Source organism: Mandrillus leucophaeus, unplaced genomic scaffold (genome assembly GCF_000951045.1).
Source record: "Mandrillus leucophaeus isolate KB7577 unplaced genomic scaffold, Mleu.le_1.0 Scaffold206, whole genome shotgun sequence".
NCBI classification, from domain to species: domain Eukaryota; kingdom Metazoa; phylum Chordata; class Mammalia; order Primates; family Cercopithecidae; genus Mandrillus; species Mandrillus leucophaeus.
Genome location: NW_012102099.1, coordinates 352,129 through 368,545, shown reverse-complemented (window position 1 = coordinate 368,545; position 16,417 = coordinate 352,129). Strand labels below are relative to the sequence as shown.

The window sequence follows — 16,417 nt, the reverse complement described above, 5'->3', positions numbered from 1 at the left end:
TGCAACCTCTGCCTCCTGGGTTCAAGTGATTCTCCTGCCTCAGCCTCCCAAGTAGCTGGGCTTACAGGCATGCACCACCACCCCCAGCTAATTTTTGTATTTTTAGTAGAGACAGGGTTTCAGCATGTTGGCCAGGCTGGTCTCAAACTTCTGACCTCAAGTGATCCACCCACCTCGGCCTCCCAAAGTTTTGGGATTACAGGCATGAGCCACTGCACCCGGCCTCACCTGCTATTCTTGCATTATAAAATGGTCATGGTGGCAAAATGTTTCATTGAGTGGCATGACCATCCTTATTCTCAACATTTCCCTACTTAGGAGCAGTTAGTTTATTTCTTATTTTTTTGATGGGGTGGTCACGATTAATGTTGCTTCAGTAATGTCTTTTCCACATAGGGATTATTTTCTTTGGCTAGATCCTGGTAAGTGCCATTTCTGAGTTAACAGGTCTTCACCAAATGTTCCAGTTTGCACTGCCCTGTGATACAGGGCAGAGGAGGTCCTGTTGTCAAGAGTGGCTTATGCTGTAGCAGGGGGCCCTGAACGTCTGTTTTTTCAGTGGGTGGAGGGGAGGGGCCAAGGCAGGCTAGAGACCACCCTTGGGAGTAGAGTCCCCGGCCTCTCCAGCAGCCCCCAGCTGTGTGCTCTCCACAGGTGGTGAGTGGCTGCCTGCGCGGCACCGTGAGTGTGTGGGAGGTCGTGTCGGGCAGGAAGACGATGGAGTTCTCTGTGTCTGGGGGCCAGCACGTGGAGCTGACCGCCATGGCCCTGGACGAGTCAGAGCGGTGCCTACTCACAGGTTTGCGGGATGGCACAATGAAGATGTGGAACTACAACATTGGCAAATGCCTGTTGACCTTTCCCAATCCGGACCAGCTGGAGGTCAGTCTTGCTTGTTAACTAGAGCCAGGGACAGCCTCTTGGGAAGCAAAGCACAGCTCTTGTGACCCTGGGATGCATTATTTTTGGACCTCTCTGAAAGGGTGTTCATCATAGTCAGGTGGCCTGGCTTCAAACCTCCAGGAGCCTCTGTGTCTCAGGCATGAAATGAAGACAGCTAACAGTGCCTGGACTAATGGGTTTCCACTAAGGTTAGCTACTGTTGCTCTTTAAATTTGCTAGCACTTCTCATTCCTCATACTGGAGCTTTGGATTGCATTTCTAGCAGTGGGATCAGTTAATTCACAGCCACCCGTGGTCACCCCTATTTGGGAAATGCCTGACAGTATTATTATAGGGCCAGTCCATGGGAGTGGCATAGGACAAAGCCAGCAGTTCCACCCTAACTTTTGTGACACAGACCTTTAACCAACTCAGAATGTGTACTTAGCTGGCCAGGTAGTGGCTCATGCCTGTAATCTCAGCACTTTGGGAGGTCGAGGCAGGGGGATCACCTGAAGCCAGGAGTTCGAGACCAGCCTGGCTAATATGGTGAAACCCCCATCTCTACAAAAAAAAAAAAAAAAAAAAAAAAAAAAAAAAAAAAAAAATTAGCCAGGCGTGGTGGTGGCTGCCTGTAATCCCAGCTACTCAGGAAGCTGCGGCAGGACAAACTGGGAGGTGGAGGCTGCAGTGAGCCGAGATCGCGCCATTGCACTCCAGCCTGGGCTGCAAGAGTGAAACTCCATCTTAAAAAAAAAGAAAAGAAAAGAAAGTGTACTTAGTCAAGATGCCAGGGGTTGAGTACTGCTCCAGATCCTATCACTCAGTAATGACTTGACCTTAGCCAGGTCACTTGCCCATTTCCCAGCTATTCTCTCTGAAAAATGGACATGGATGCCTATCCTATCTGCCTACCCTAAGTCCATCAAATGAGGGAATAGGATGTGAGCGCATGATGAAAAATACATGGTGGTATCAACTGTAGGCGATTCTCATCATCATTGAGAGGTTTGACTTCTTGCTTGGCACCTTTAGGAAGGCATTTAGGGCCCAGAGCCATTTTCTCTGAGAAGTTTTCTAATTCTGTTTTCTTTCATTTTCAACAGATTAGTGGGATTATCCATATGAACAAAGTGTTCTATGTGACAGGATGGAGTAAGAGAATCACGCATTTTCTGTGAGTAGAAAGCATGCATGGTGAGTAGGTCCCAGTAGCTGCGTGTTCTCCCTTCAGATGGGTTCCTCCATTGCGAGCTTTCCTGGTGGTTGGAACACCATGCAGGAAGTTAGTGGTGGTTAATGACTGTTGCTTCATCTGCTCATCCATCCATTCATTCATTATTCATTGAGGCTAATATATTCTTGGCCTTTTGCTAGGTGCCTGGGATGGGTATAAACAAGAATGTTGGAGTCTTTATCCTCTTGGAGTATCTAGTTCAGTGGGGGAATGTCTTAGTCCATTCGGGCTGCTGTAACAGAATATCATAGGCTGAGTTGCTTATAAACAACATAAATTTATTTATCAGAGTTCTGGAGATGGGGAAGTTCCAGACAAGGCGCCAGCAGATTTGCTGCCTGGTGAGGGTCCACTTCCTGATTCATAGACAGCTGTCTTCTTACTGTAAGCTTACATGGTGGAAGGGGTAAGAAATCTCTCTGGGGCGTCCTTTATAAGGGCACTAATCCCATTCATGAGGGCTCCATTTTCATGACCTCATCACCTCCCAAGGCCCCACCTCCAAATATGCTCGCCTTGGGGATTAGGCTTCAATATATGAATTTTGGGACCAAAATTCAATCTATGGCATTCCATCCCTGACTTCCCAAAATTCATGTCCTTCTCTCATGCAAAATATATTCATTTCATCCCAGTAACCCCCAAAGTCTTAACTTGTCCCAGTATCAACTTTAACGTCTAAGTCCAAAATATCATCTAAATATCACCTAAATAAAATATGGGTGAGTCTCAAGGTACAATTCATTCTGAAGCGAATTCCCCTCTAGCTGTGAACCTGTGATACTAACATGTTACATACTTCCAAAATAGAATGGTGGGACAGGCATAGGATAGATACAAGGGAGAGATAGGAAAGGAGAAAGGAGGGACAGGTCCTGAGCAAGTCAAAAATCCATCGGGGCAAGTACTAGTAGACCTTAAATCTCAAAGATAATCCTCTTCGGCTTGCTGCCCTGCCCTTCAGGACTGCTGGGGTGGCAGTTCTGCCCCTGCAGCTTTGTCAGGCAGGTGATCAGAACCCTAAGACTCTGGGCAGCCCTACACCTACAGATTTGGGGAGCCTTGCCCCCCTGGTGGCTCTATGCCTGGGCCCTGCCCCTGTGGCACTTCCCTGCATGAGCCCCCTGGCCCTGTGGGGCTGCAATTCCAAGGCTGTGGCTCTGCTGGGAGGCCCTGTCCTTTGAAATCTAGGTAGTGGAGGCAGCCGTGTCCTCCCAGCTCTGCTGAGTGTAACCCATGCTGTACCATGGTCCACAGGAGCCACACCTAGAGTGGTCAAGGAGCATGAAGAATGGAGCCTGTGAAGTTAGGTGATGATGGTAAAGTGTACTGTGGTCCCATGGGCACTGGTGGCCATTCCCTTGGAACCATTCTGCCCCCAGGGCCCTTGTACTCTGGGTTGGTGATGGGAGGGACAGTCCTAACGATTTCTGAGTTGCCTTCAGGGTCATTCTTTCATTGTCTTGGAGAACAGCACTGGCTTCTGTTGGGTTGGCTGATCCATACTAATCTCATCAAACAGTGCTTGGCTATGTCTTTAATGATTGTATTAGTTTGTTTTCACACTGCTATAAAGAATGCCTGAGACTGGGTAATTTATGAAGAAAAAAGGTTTAATTGACTCACATTTCTGCATGGCTAGGAGGGGGCCTCAGGAGACTTACAATCATAGTGAAGGGGAAGCAAGGCACATCTTACATGGTGGCAGGAGAGACTGCAAGGGAAACTGCCACTTTTAAACCATCAGATCTTGTGAGAACTCACTCACTATCACGAGAACAGCATGAGGGAAACTGCCCCCATGATCCATTCACCTCCTACCAGGTCCCTCCCTCGACATATAGGGATTACAATTCAAGATGAGGTTTGGGTGGGGACACAGAGCCAAACCATATCAATGTTCTATTCTGAACAGGCTTTCTCATTCCTTTCTATATGGATAGGATGAATCTTTTAAGTTCTGCTTCCTTTTTTTTTTTTGTTTTTTTTTGTTTTTTTTAAGACACGGGGTGTCACCCTGTCACCCAGGCTGGAGTGTAGTCATGCGGTTATAGCTCACAGCAGCCTCAGCTCCTCCCACCCCAGCCTCCAGGGTAGCTAGGACTACAGGCACATACCACCATGCCTGGCTAATTAAAAAAATTTTTTTTATAGATATGGGGTCTTGCTATGTTACACAAGCTGGTCTTAAACTCCTGGCTTCAAGCAATCCTCCTGTCTTGGCCTCCCAAAGTACTGGGTTACAGGCATGTACTCCTGGATTCTGCTTCCTTTTTGATTAACAGTTTGGTTTTTAAACCATTTCTCTCGTTGCATTTTATTATGAGTTGTCAGGAGGAACCAGGCAACTCCTTCATTATGTTACATAGAAATTTCCTCAGTGAAATATCCAATTTCTTATCTTGCAAGTTCTACCTGCCTCAAAACACTAGAACACAAATATGATTCAGCCAAGTTCTTTGCCATTTTGTAACAAGTAAGACCTTTCCTCTAGTTTCCAATAACATGTTTCTCATTTCTGTCAAGACTTCACTAGAATGGTCTTTAACATCCATATTTCTACCAAAATTCTGTTCAGGATTACTTAGGTATTCTCTAAGAATACTGAGGCTTTCTCTGCATCTGTCCTCTTTTCTTTCTAGGCCCTCACTGAAATCACCCTTAATGGTCTATGCGTAGCAATGCAGGCTTTTTCTAGCATGGACCTTCCATCCTCTACCTATTACCTACTTTTTTTTTTTTTTTTTTTTAAAGACAGAGTCTTGCTTTATGGCCCAGGCTGGAGTGCAGTAGTGCAGTCTTGGCTCACTACAACCTCCACCTCCCAGGTTCAAGTGATTCTCGTGCTTCAGCCTCCCAGGTAGCTGGGATTATAAGTGTGTGCCACCACAGCTGGCTAATTTTTTGTATTTTTAGTAGAGACAGGGTTTCGTCATGTTGGCCAAGCTGGTCTTGAACTCCTGGCCTCAAGTGATCCACCTGTCTCAGTTCCCAAAGTGCTGGGATTACAGGCGTGAGCCACCCTGCCTAGCTGACATTACCTGGTTCTAAAACCACTTCTGACATTTTTAGGTATTTGTTACCATAGCACCCCACCCCTGGTACCAATTTCTGTCTTCGTTCACTCAGGCTGTTATAACAGAATACCATAGAGTAGGTGGCTTATAACAACAGAAAATTATTTCTTACAGTTCTGAAGGAAATTCTTAGATCAAAGCACTGGCAAATTCAGTGACTGCTGAGGGCCACTTCCTGGTTCATAGATGGCCATTTTCTTACATGGTAAAGAGGACAAGGGATCTCTTTGAGCCTCTTATTTTTGTTTTATTTTTTTAAGAGACAGGATCTTGCTCTATTGCCCAGGCTGGAGTCCGGTGGCATAATTACAGCTCACTGCAGCCTTGAACTCCTGGGCTCAAGTGATCCTTCTGCCTCAGCCTCCTGAATAGCTAGGACTACAAGTGTGTGTCACTATGCCTGGCTAATTAAAATTTTTTTTTTTGTAGAGATGTGGTCTTGCTCTGTTGCCCAGGCTGGTCTTGAACTCCTGGCCTCAAACAATTCTCCTTCCTTGGCCCCTCAAGGTGCTGGGATTATAGGCATGAGCCGCCATGCCTAGCCTAGGACCTCTTTTATAAAGGCACTGATTCTGTTTGTGAGGGTTTTGCCCTTCTATCCTAATAACCTTCCAAAGGCCACACCTGTGAATACTCTCACATTGAGGATTAGGTTTTAACATAAATTTTTGGAGAATATGAATGTTCAGTGTATATCAAGAAGGCAGGTACTAATCAAATATTAATACTTTCATTTATAATTATAAAGTATATTAAGTGCCATGGAAAAGCAGGAGTTTCTATGAGGGTTGAATGCGTGGAAACCTGATTTCTTCTTGGGGGCGGTGGTCAGGAAAGTCTCGGTGAAGGTGTGGTGGCTGGAGTGCAATCTGAAGCGTGAGAAGGAAGGGTCTCTGTGAAGTCTTTAGGATAGGATGAGCATTCCAGGCAGAAGGAACACTATGTTCAAGATCCCTTTCTTTTTAGGGACCTCTGTAAGGCCACTGTTTCCCCCTCCTTTAAATCCTTACCTAGTTGTCTGACTGGGGGTGTGTTACGCATTCATTATCCGTAGGATTAGTTTATGTAAAGCCCCTACGACAGGGCCTTTGCAGAAGGCACGTAGTAAGCGCTTAGTAAATAAGGTCAATGGGGCATGGCCTCAGCCTAGCCCTGACACCTAGGAGTATCCTCCTCTGAGTCGGCTCCCAGAATCCTCAAGGCTCCAGTGCTTCCCCAGTGGATGGAGCATTAAAGGCTGAGCTCTCAGCCCTCCTGCCTCTGGCCATGTGCACAGGTTCCACAAGACCAAGCCGGTGCTCTTATGCTACCACTGGCAGACCTACCACACGGAGGACATCCTAAGCATGGCCAAGTACCAGAACCAGTTCCTCGGGACCTCCTCCTACAGTGGGGACATCCTCTTCTGGAACACCGGCACACTCAAGCCCATCTTCAACTTCAGTGCCTCTAGGAGTCCCTTGCCCTTGCAGCCCAAGAGGGTATGTTAACAGAAGCACACTCTCCTCCCACCCTTCTCTCAGCTGTGAACCAGAATCCTGTGGGGCAGGGAAGGTGGGGAGCACCCTGGGAAGCAGGAGGAATAATGGCAGCTTGTTCTGGAGGGGGTGGGGAGCTTGGTTACGTAGGTGGTTAGTTTCTGTAATTATCCTCATTGGACAGATGAGAAAGTGGAGGCACAGGGAGGTTAAGCACCTTGTCTAAGGTCACACAGCCAAGGAGTAGATCCAAACCCAGGCAGTCTGACTTCAGAGGCTGGCAGTGCTGGTCCTGCCATCTTTAGTAGATTACTCACTCCTTTCCCATTGCTACTACACATTACCACTCTGGGCTCCCCATTAGGGACTTAGGAAACCCATACAGTCTCCAAATTCCCATATCTCAGCAGATCAAAGCAGGAAGGGACCTTAGGGGCCGCCTCATCCAGTGGTTTTCCAAATGTGTTGGAGAGAGATGCTTAGAAGCTACTGCAGGGGGGCTCTGGTTGTTGGGGTTTCCCCGAGAATAGCTCCGCTTTTTGTCTATTTTATGCTTCGGAGGAGCTTCCCTTGAGATTAAAGAAAGCCTCAAAAATATTTGGAAACTACTGTCCATTTTACAGATGAGGAGACTGAGTTCCTCATGGGAGCAGTGTCTTGCCTGTGGGTACTCAGGGCATTGCAGCTGGCCAGGAATGGGGTTAGAAGCTCTAGTCTGATGCTTTTGAGGGGGCTAGGTTTCTGGGAAGCAAGCCCTGGGGGGCTGGAGGGCCCTGTGGTGTTGGCATTGATCTGGGGCAGCCCAGAATTTACCTCTAGGACATTGCAATGCCTTAGGGGCTGCTTTCTCCTTGGTACAGGTGAAAGATGTGAACAACTGCCTGCCTGAGAGCCACGGGCCCATCAGACCCTGTGTGGAGCGGGAGAAGTGGGCATACAAGACCCCCAGGAAGCTCTCCAGTCTCAGCCCCAAGTCTGCGGCCAATACCAACCTGAGGCGGAGCCTGGTGTCGGCTCCCCCAGTGATGAGGCGCTGGAGAGACAAGGAGCCAGTCAGGCCTGTGTCCTGGAAGGTGGGAGCAAGAGCCCAACCAGAAGGCTACCCTCACTTTCCAGCTGCCGGCATTCACACACCTGCTGTGTGTGTATTTTCTTACTGGGATGTACTTTTTCCAGAGTGCCTTTAGGTCCCTAAACTCACTTGTTTCGAACATTGTGGGCCTGGGCAGGGCACTCTCTGGTTTTAGTCCCACTGTGTCTAACCTGGAGCTGGGGCTAGGTCCCTTTCCAGGGCATGGCTAATACCAGGCCTAAAAGTCTGAAAGCTGAAAGGCAGAACCCAAAGAGAACACAACCCTGAAAACCTAAAATTGGAAGTTAGATCCTGGACTGCATTCTCAGTCCTCAAGCGCAAGTCACCTGACCTTGGCCCAGGTGCAGAGGGAGCCATGGGGGCCTCACCTGCTCGGAGACCAGGCTGCAAGAGTCTGAGACCCAGATACAGACAAACCACTTTCCTCCTCCTCTGAGCCTCATCTCTGCCCCAGGACCAGCCCTTCCAGGAATGGCTGACAGTTCTGTTTTGCAGCCAATAGGGAGAAAGAGAAGGAGGAGTTACTCTTTCCCTACTTGCAGGGGATGGCTCGCCTTTGAACTTTCAGCAGTGAGTACAGTATTCCAACAATCAGTGCAATAATCTCTTGTATGGGGCAGGAGGAACCAGTGAGATTGTTCTTGCAGTCAAAGTCTGATTTCCATTCCTCGGAGCTGAGGCTTGAGTGAGAAACACCACCTTCCCCAAACACACAATAATTGCTAGGCATAAGGCAGTCTAGACCTAGATCCAACATGGTCTGCTGGGATATAATTTTGCCGTAAGATGTGTACACTTGACCATAAGACACTCATACCATCTTTGAGTTATCAGAGGTTAGACCACTGCTTTCAAATCTAGGGAAATGGGTGTATAGGTGTATTTGCCCCTCTATCCTTATTTTTATTTTTATTTTTTATTTTTGAGATGGAGTCTCACCCTGTCGCCCAGGCTGGAGTGCAGTGGTGTGATCTTTGCTCAGCGCAACCTCTGTCTCCCAGGTTCAAGTGATTATCCTGCCTCAGTCTCCCTAGTAGCTGGGATTACAGGTGTGCACAACCATGCCTGGCTAAATTTTTTGTATTTTGATTGGAGACAGGGTTCGCCATGTTGGCCAGGCTGGTCTCAAACTCCTGGCCTGAAATTATCTGCCCGCCTCGGCCTCCCAAAGTGGTGGGATTACAGGTGTGAACCACCATGCCCGACCTTTATCCTCATTTTTAACCAGGATGGTCTCTTCCAGGACAAAGGAAGGGTCTTCCCCAAAGGCAAACTCAAGTCTCTGCCCCAATTTTGCTCTAGCAGAACTGCTGGGAACTTAAAGTGGAGGTTTCCCGGGATCCACTGAGTGCTGCTTTTTCCAGGGCAGTGTGCCTACTGCGGGGGCTCGGGAGGGCCGCTCTTTTGTCATCTTCCTCTGGTCTCTGGTCCCCCATGGGGAAGGGAAACGTCCTCATGGTGACTTGGGTGCCCATCTTTCTTTCCAGAAACCTTCCAGTGCTGCTGGCACATCCATGCAGCCAGGCAAGATCCACAGCAAACAGTCCATTTACAAAGAGGATGAAACAAGAAAAGCAGAATTGCAGAAGAATATGTTGTTTCAATCCAGTGCCTCGGTGGAGAAGGTTGGCCGTGATCAGCCAGGGAGTGGGATATGAGCTGGGGAGTGGGCCATTAAGATGGGGCTCGGGGGCCTGGGCTCCGGGCCTGGCCTGATTCTCCCCAGTGCCCAGAAGACGTCTTGGAGAGGATAGAGCTGCTTGGGATACTGGAGTCAGGGCTGCAGTGTCTGGGGAGAGCTCCTGTATTAGTTTGTTTTCATGCAGCTGATAAAGACATACCCAAGACTGGGAAGAAAAAGAGGTTTAACTGGACTTACAGTTCCACATGGCTAGGGAGACCTCACAATCATGGCGGGAGGCGAAAGGTGCTTCTTACATGGCAGAAGCAAGAGAAAACGAGAAGACGCAAAAGCAGAAACCCCTGATAAACCCATTAGATCTCGTGAGACTTATTCACTCTCATGAGAATGGCATGGGAAAGACCAGCCCCCATGATTCAGTTCCCTCCCTCTTGTTCCCTCCCACAACACGGGGGAATTCTGGGAGACACAGTTCAAGTTGAGATTTGAGTGCAGACACAGCCAAACCATATCAGTTCCCCAGGAGGTGGAGTTGGGGTGCCTAGGGAGGTGAGCAGTGTTCCCTCTGGACTGGGGGTAGCAGTGTCCTCTCTGGGCAGGGAGGAAGAGAGGTAGGAGAAGTGACATCTCCAGACTCTAGTTAGAATGCCCTCCTGTTAACTGGGAGAGTGTTTTATACCTAACAAGAGTTGGGTATGGATTCATCTTTGTTCTTCCTCCTGTACCTTCCCTTTTCTGACCCTGGACACCCCTCACTGTGATACTGGCTCCCCGTCCTGAAGACACAAATCATAGTTGAGCTAGGGTGTGGGAGGCCTGCCCCATCATCCAGCTCCAGGGACCAGGACTTGAGAACAAGGGGGCAGTGCCCTGAGAGCTGGGTTTTGCAGTGTTGGCAGGGAGAGCAGGAGTGGCTACACACTCTCCTCCAGGTTCTGATTATTTCTCTCTCCTCCTTTTTTTTTTTTTTTTTTTCTTGAGACAGGGTCTCACTGTCACCCAGGCTGGAGTGCAGTGGTGTGATCACAGCTCATTACAGCCTCAACCTCCTGGGCTGAAGTGATCCTCCCACCTCAGCCTTGTGAGTAGCTGGGACTATAGGCATGCACCATTATGCCAAGCTATTTTTTTTTTTTGTATTTTTTTGTAGAGATGGGGTCTCACTATGCTGCCCATGCTGGTCTTGAACTCCTGGGCTCAAGTGATCCTCTTGGCTCAGCCTCCCAAAGTGTTGGGATTACAGATGTGAACCGTTATACCCCGCCTCTTCCTTCTCTTTAAAAAAAAATACTTTAAATAACTTTTAAAAGTAATAATACTAGTTTATAATAAAAAAAGAAGTGTGTGTAAATGAAAAAATAAAAATAAAAGTCTCCTATGTCTCACTCACCCTATCCCATCTCACTCTCCACAGCAGCAGTCGCTGCTAGCAGGTTGGCTTTAGCTTTGTTCTTTTTTTTTTTTTTTTTTTTTGACTAGTAATATAAAATGATAGCTACGTCCTGCCATTTGTTTTTTTCTATAAGTCTATGGCATGAATATACTTTCATGAGAGGGATTTAGATTCATCTTATTCTTTTGTTACCTTACTCTTTTTTTGAGATGGAGTTTTGCTCTGTCACCCAGGCTGGAGTGCAATATCAGCTCACTGCATCTCCGTGTCCTGAGTTCAAGTGATTCTCCTGCCTCAGCCTCCGGAGTAGCTGGGACCACAGGCACGTGCCACCACGCCCAGCTACTTTTTGTATTTTTAGTAGAGACGGGGTTTCACCATGTTGGCCAGGCTGGTCTCAAACTCCTGACCTCAGGTGATCCACCCGCCTCCGTTTCCCAAAGTGCTGGGATTACAGGCTTGAGCCACTGCACCCGGCCATCTTATTCTTTTTAACAACTGCCCGCTGCTGCATAACTTGGATGTATCGGGAACTATGAAGCTGGTCCTCTATGAATAGGTCTGTGGGTTAGTTCCAGTTTTTAGCTTTTAGGAGCAGCACTGCACTGAACATTCTTGCATGTACATTTCTGGGCACTAGTGTGAGTATATCGAGAGGATGGATTCTTGGAAGCAGAATTGCCAACAGTCCCATCCCTTTAAATCTGCGAAGTCAAGATAGATGGCTCAAAGCTTGATCTTTCGGGCTGGTGACCTAGTGCTGTCTGGACACTAGCATTCGCTACATGCCAGGCACTGGGGAAGGAGCAGTGAATGAAAGACATCAAGCCCCTGACCTCTGGAGCTGTCATTATAGTTGGGGCGAGATAGACAATTAACCAGCAAATAGAATAAAGGGCATGTCACAGAGTGAGTGAGGACAATGGAGGGCAAGAAAGCTGGGAAGAGGGCAGGGAGAACGTACATGGGAGGAGATGGCATTGCTGTTTTATGAATAGGCTAGTCAGGGAGGGCTTCACAGAGGAGGCGGCATCTGCAAAGAGCCTGAAGGAAGTGAGGAAACATGGCCTGCAGTTATCTGGAAGGAGGGTGATGCAGGCAGAGAAGGTAGCAGGTGCAAAGGCCCTTATGGGAGAGCTGGCATGGAATGTTCGAGAATGAGCACTTCTCTCTCTCTCTGTGTCTGTCTGTCTCTCATACTTTTTTCCTCTAATTAGAAAGTGATACATGTCCTTAATTAAAACTAAAAAAATTCAGGCAGAGAGCAGTGGCTCACACCTGTAATCCCAGCCCTTTGGGAGGCCAAGGTGGGAGGATTGCTTGAGCCCAGGAGTTCTAGACCAGCCTGGGCAACATGAGAACTCATCTCTACGAAAAATTTAAAAAATGAGCCAGGTTTGATAGTGTGCACAGTGCTCCCAGCTCCTTGGGAGGCTGAGTTGGGAGAATCACTTGAGCCTGCGAGGTCAAGACTGCAGTGAGCCGTGATTGTGCCACTGCACTCCAGCCTGGGCAACACAGCTAGACCTTGTCTCTTAAACAAACAAACCTGACCGGGTGCGATGGCTCACGCCTGCAATTCTAGCCCTTTGGAAGGCAGAGGTGGGCGGATTGCCTGAGCTCAGGAGTTCGAAACCAGCCTGGGCAACACAGTGAAGCCCCATCTCTACTAAAATACAAAAAATTAGCCAAGGGTGGCGGCATGCTCCTGTAGCCCCAGCTAGTCAGGAGGCAGAGGCAGGAGAATTGATTGAACCCAGGAGGCGGAGGTTGCAGTGAGCTGATATTGTGCCACTGCACTCCAGCCTGGGTGACACAGTGAGACTTGACTCCAAAACACCACCACCACCACCACCACCACCACCACCACCTACGAAAAAAATTCAAACTTTATACAAGTGTATAAAGTAAAAGAATGGCTGCTCCCTTCTTAGCCTTCAGAGGTAATTGCGTTAAGACATGTGTTGTAGCCTTCTAGAATTTTTCTGTGCATATACAAGTACACACATGTATGAATGTATATATGTAAATATAGGTATTCTTCACCGAATAATATCATATTGCATATATTATTCCAGGACTTGCTGTTTTTCACCTGACTCCTCATGGGCATCTCTTCATGATGGGGTTTACAGAGCCATGGCATTCCTTTTACTAGTCACATCATGTTCTGGGTACACTGCACAGAGTCTGTCTAGCCATCCGCTGCCACTGGTGGATGGCTAGGTGACCGGGTTTTGCCTCTATAGAAATCATTGCAATGAACATCCTTGTACATAAATTTTGGACCTCTTGTCTATTTCCAGATATAAAGACCTAGGATTAGAAACACAGTCCTGGAAAGCTTTTGCTGTGTTGCATTATGTTTCAGTGATAACTAGTATTTATTGAGCTCTCAATATCTGTCAGACAATGAACTTAACGGTTTACATGTGTTATTTTTGTTTTTCGAGACAGAGTCTCAGCTCTCTTGCCGAGGCTGGAGTGCAGTGGCACAATCACGGCTCACTGTGGCCTCCACTTCCCAGGCTCAAGCAATTCTCCCATCTCAGCCTTTTGAGTATTAATAGCTGGGACCACAGGTGTGTGCTACTCTGCCTGGCTGGTTAAAAAAAAATTATTTACAGAGATGGAGTCTCCTTATGTTGCCCAGGCTGGTCTTGACCTTCTGGGCTCAAGCAGTCCTCCTGCCTTGGCCTCCCAAAGTGCTGGGATTACAGTCATAAGCCACCATGCCCAGCTACATGTGTTGTTTTTATTTTGTCCATCAAACAGCCCTGGGAAGTATGTACTATTATTATTTATTTATGAGGGATTTTTGTTTGTTTGATACATCTGAAAAGAATGAATGTGAAAGGAATGTTTAATACATCTGAAAAGAATGTACTATTATTATTATTCCCATTTTATGGCTGAAGAAATAGGCCCAGTGAGGTGAAGTGACTTGCCCAAGATTCTTGTGGCCAGAAAATGACAGAGCCAGGGCCTGATTCTAGGTCTATTTGTTTTTGAAGTTCAAGTTCTTTTAACTCTTTGTGCTGCCACTGTTGGGAATTCCTTGGGTTTTTTTATGTGGCCTGGTGATCTGCATGTAATAAGGATTTGTATCATGAATCTTGATTGAATTTTTGGCCAGATAATTACATGCAAAGGATCGAACGTCCGTTGGTGAAATTTGAGGCACTGTGGCTGGCAGGGCTGTGTGTGTGTGTGTGTGGCGTGTGTGCCCCCTCTGGACGCTGACCCTCACCCCTGGCTTCAAGGTGTACAGTCTTCCACCCGCACCACTCCTTGAGCAGCAGGGTCCCTTCTGTCTGGGGCACTTGTGGGCAGAGTGAAGCATTTTAGCGTGGTGCCCTGGAGAGGGTCCAGAGTGCTTGGGTCACCTCTGATCTCAGCCTTTCCTTAGTGGAAGAGAGGCTTGGGTGGGCTGGGGTAAGGACACTTGACGGGGAGTGGGCGGGGATCTTACCTGTTGGGTCTTCCTTCCCATTTTTTCTGTCTGGCCATCCTGGAAGACTGTGAGGCATGGCAGAAAGAGCACTAGGAAGGAGTCCAGGATGCAGATCTAGGCCCAGCTGTGTCCCTGACAGTTTTTATTTTTAATTTTACTTATTTATTTATTTTTGAGATGGAGTCTCACTCTGTTGCCCAGGCTGGAATGCAGTGGTACGATCTCAGCTCACTGCCACCTCCATCTCCTGGGTTCAAGTGATTCTTGTGCCTCAACCTCCTGAGTAGCTGGCATTACAGGCGTGTGCCACCACACCTGGCTTATTTTGTGTTTTTAATGGAGACAGGGTTTCACCATGTTGTCCAGGCTGGTCTTGAACTCCTGACCTTAAGTGATCCTCCTGCCTCAACCTTCCAAAGTGCTGGGATTACAGGCGTGAGCCACCGCACCTAGCTAATTTTGTGTTTGTAGTGGAGACGGGGTTTTGCCATGTTGTCCAGGCTGGTCTCGAACTCCTGGCCTCAAGTGATCCTCCTGCCTTGGCCTCCCAAAGTGTTGGGATTACAGGCGTGAGTGATGGCGACCAGCCCCTGACAGTCTTTAGATGAAGCACTTGCCCCTGGCCATCTCCCTAGTAGGGAAGGACCAGATGGCAGGCAGCAGAAAATTGCTCCAAGTTATATGAAGTTTAGCCCGTGAGTAGCTGCCATGGCTTCTTCTGAAGGGAACCTCAGGGAGGCCGTTAACCCCCCGTGGTCGAGAAACTATCTGGGATTCCTGGGCTGAGTGAGACTGAAATGCTCACCTTTAGTCCAGTAGCTCTTTCCAAAATGAGCAGTGCAATGTATTGGAGGGAGCTGGATGCGGAATGCAAAAGGAATAGTGTTGGTTGCCTGTCCCTTGCAGCCACACGGCTCTGCCCTGCCTAGAGCCACCATTCTGACTGCACTTTTCCTCACTGTGAGCGCTGGATGCTGGCCATACAGTTGACCCTGTGCTCTCAGCAGGCCATCCCTCTCCATTCCTGCCAAAGTCCTGGGCACTCATTCACCTTCACCCTACCTGCTCTCACCGTCCCAGGGCTGGCAAAGGAATGGCTGGGAAGGATGCCTCAGCTTTTCCCCAGTTCAGACATGGGAGGCCTTTGTGGTGCTTCACTTTGGTGAATCCTGCGCAGTTATGAGGAACCACATTTTAGAAAAATACTTAATCATTGGAATGTGCTTATGACAAAATGTAAAACATGTCTTGTAAAATGACAGTTAATGACTACTGTGAAAATTGTGTGCACCTTAAATTTTTTTTTTTTTTGGTTTTGATTTTTCAAACAAAACTGAGAACATTTGAAACTATTGTTCAGCTGTTTGCTTTTTTTTTTCAGACCTCACAATTCATGGTGGACAACGTTTCCTCTCAGCATGTAATAATCTATCCACTTCATTCTGTTTAATAGTTTTATATGGGGGCCTATCTAGGTTTTTTGGAGCCTGAAACTTTTGCAAGAAAAATGCACAAACTTATAAAAAATTAGGTACAAAAGTGAATATTTATTTAGAATGAGAAAAAAGTGAAAACAAATTTCAAAACTTACAAATCTGACAATTACAAAAGTCACCAGAACTTTCTATTCTTCCTAGAACCTTGAACTTAAACTTGAACTTAGCCTTGAGCTTCATGAACTTCACCAGTAAATCTGCCACTGGCTGCAGTGTATTTCTTTGGATTCACCAAGATATATTTTTTTATTTATGTAATTTAAATTTTTTTGGAGACAGTCTCGCTCCGTTGCCTAGGCTGGAGGGCAGTGACTCGATCTTGGTTCATTGCAACCTCCACCTCCCAAGTTCCAGCGATTCTCCTTCCTCGGCCTCCCGAGTAGCTGGGATTACAGGCACCTGCCACCATGCCCAGCTGATGTTTGTGTTTTTAGCAGAGACAGGGTTTCACCATGTTGGCCAGGCTAGTCTCGAACTCCTGACTTCAGGTGATCCACCCACCTCGGCCTCCGAAAGTGATGGGATTAGAGGCGAGAGCCACCATGCCTGGCCAAAATACATTAAAATCTTAATGGTGATTATTTCTGGGTACTGGGATTTTGTGGGTGATTTTAATTTCCTTTCATATGTCTTTGCTGCCCACATTTTGTACAGTGAGCACTTGC

At 47.5% G+C, this 16,417-nt stretch overlaps 1 protein-coding gene across 1 annotated transcript in view; it reads left to right on the top strand.

Annotated features, from left to right (window-relative positions):
* Positions 1–16,417, top strand: part of EFCAB8 (EF-hand calcium binding domain 8) — a 120,685-nt gene that overhangs the window by 71,744 nt on the left and 32,524 nt on the right. The window contains exons 18-22 of the mRNA XM_011979873.1: positions 655–882; positions 1,989–2,059; positions 6,473–6,677; positions 7,535–7,747; positions 9,255–9,392. Of these exons, the coding sequence (XP_011835263.1) occupies positions 655–882; positions 1,989–2,059; positions 6,473–6,677; positions 7,535–7,747; positions 9,255–9,392 (855 nt within the window). The remainder of the gene's footprint in view (positions 1–654; positions 883–1,988; positions 2,060–6,472; positions 6,678–7,534; positions 7,748–9,254; positions 9,393–16,417) is intronic.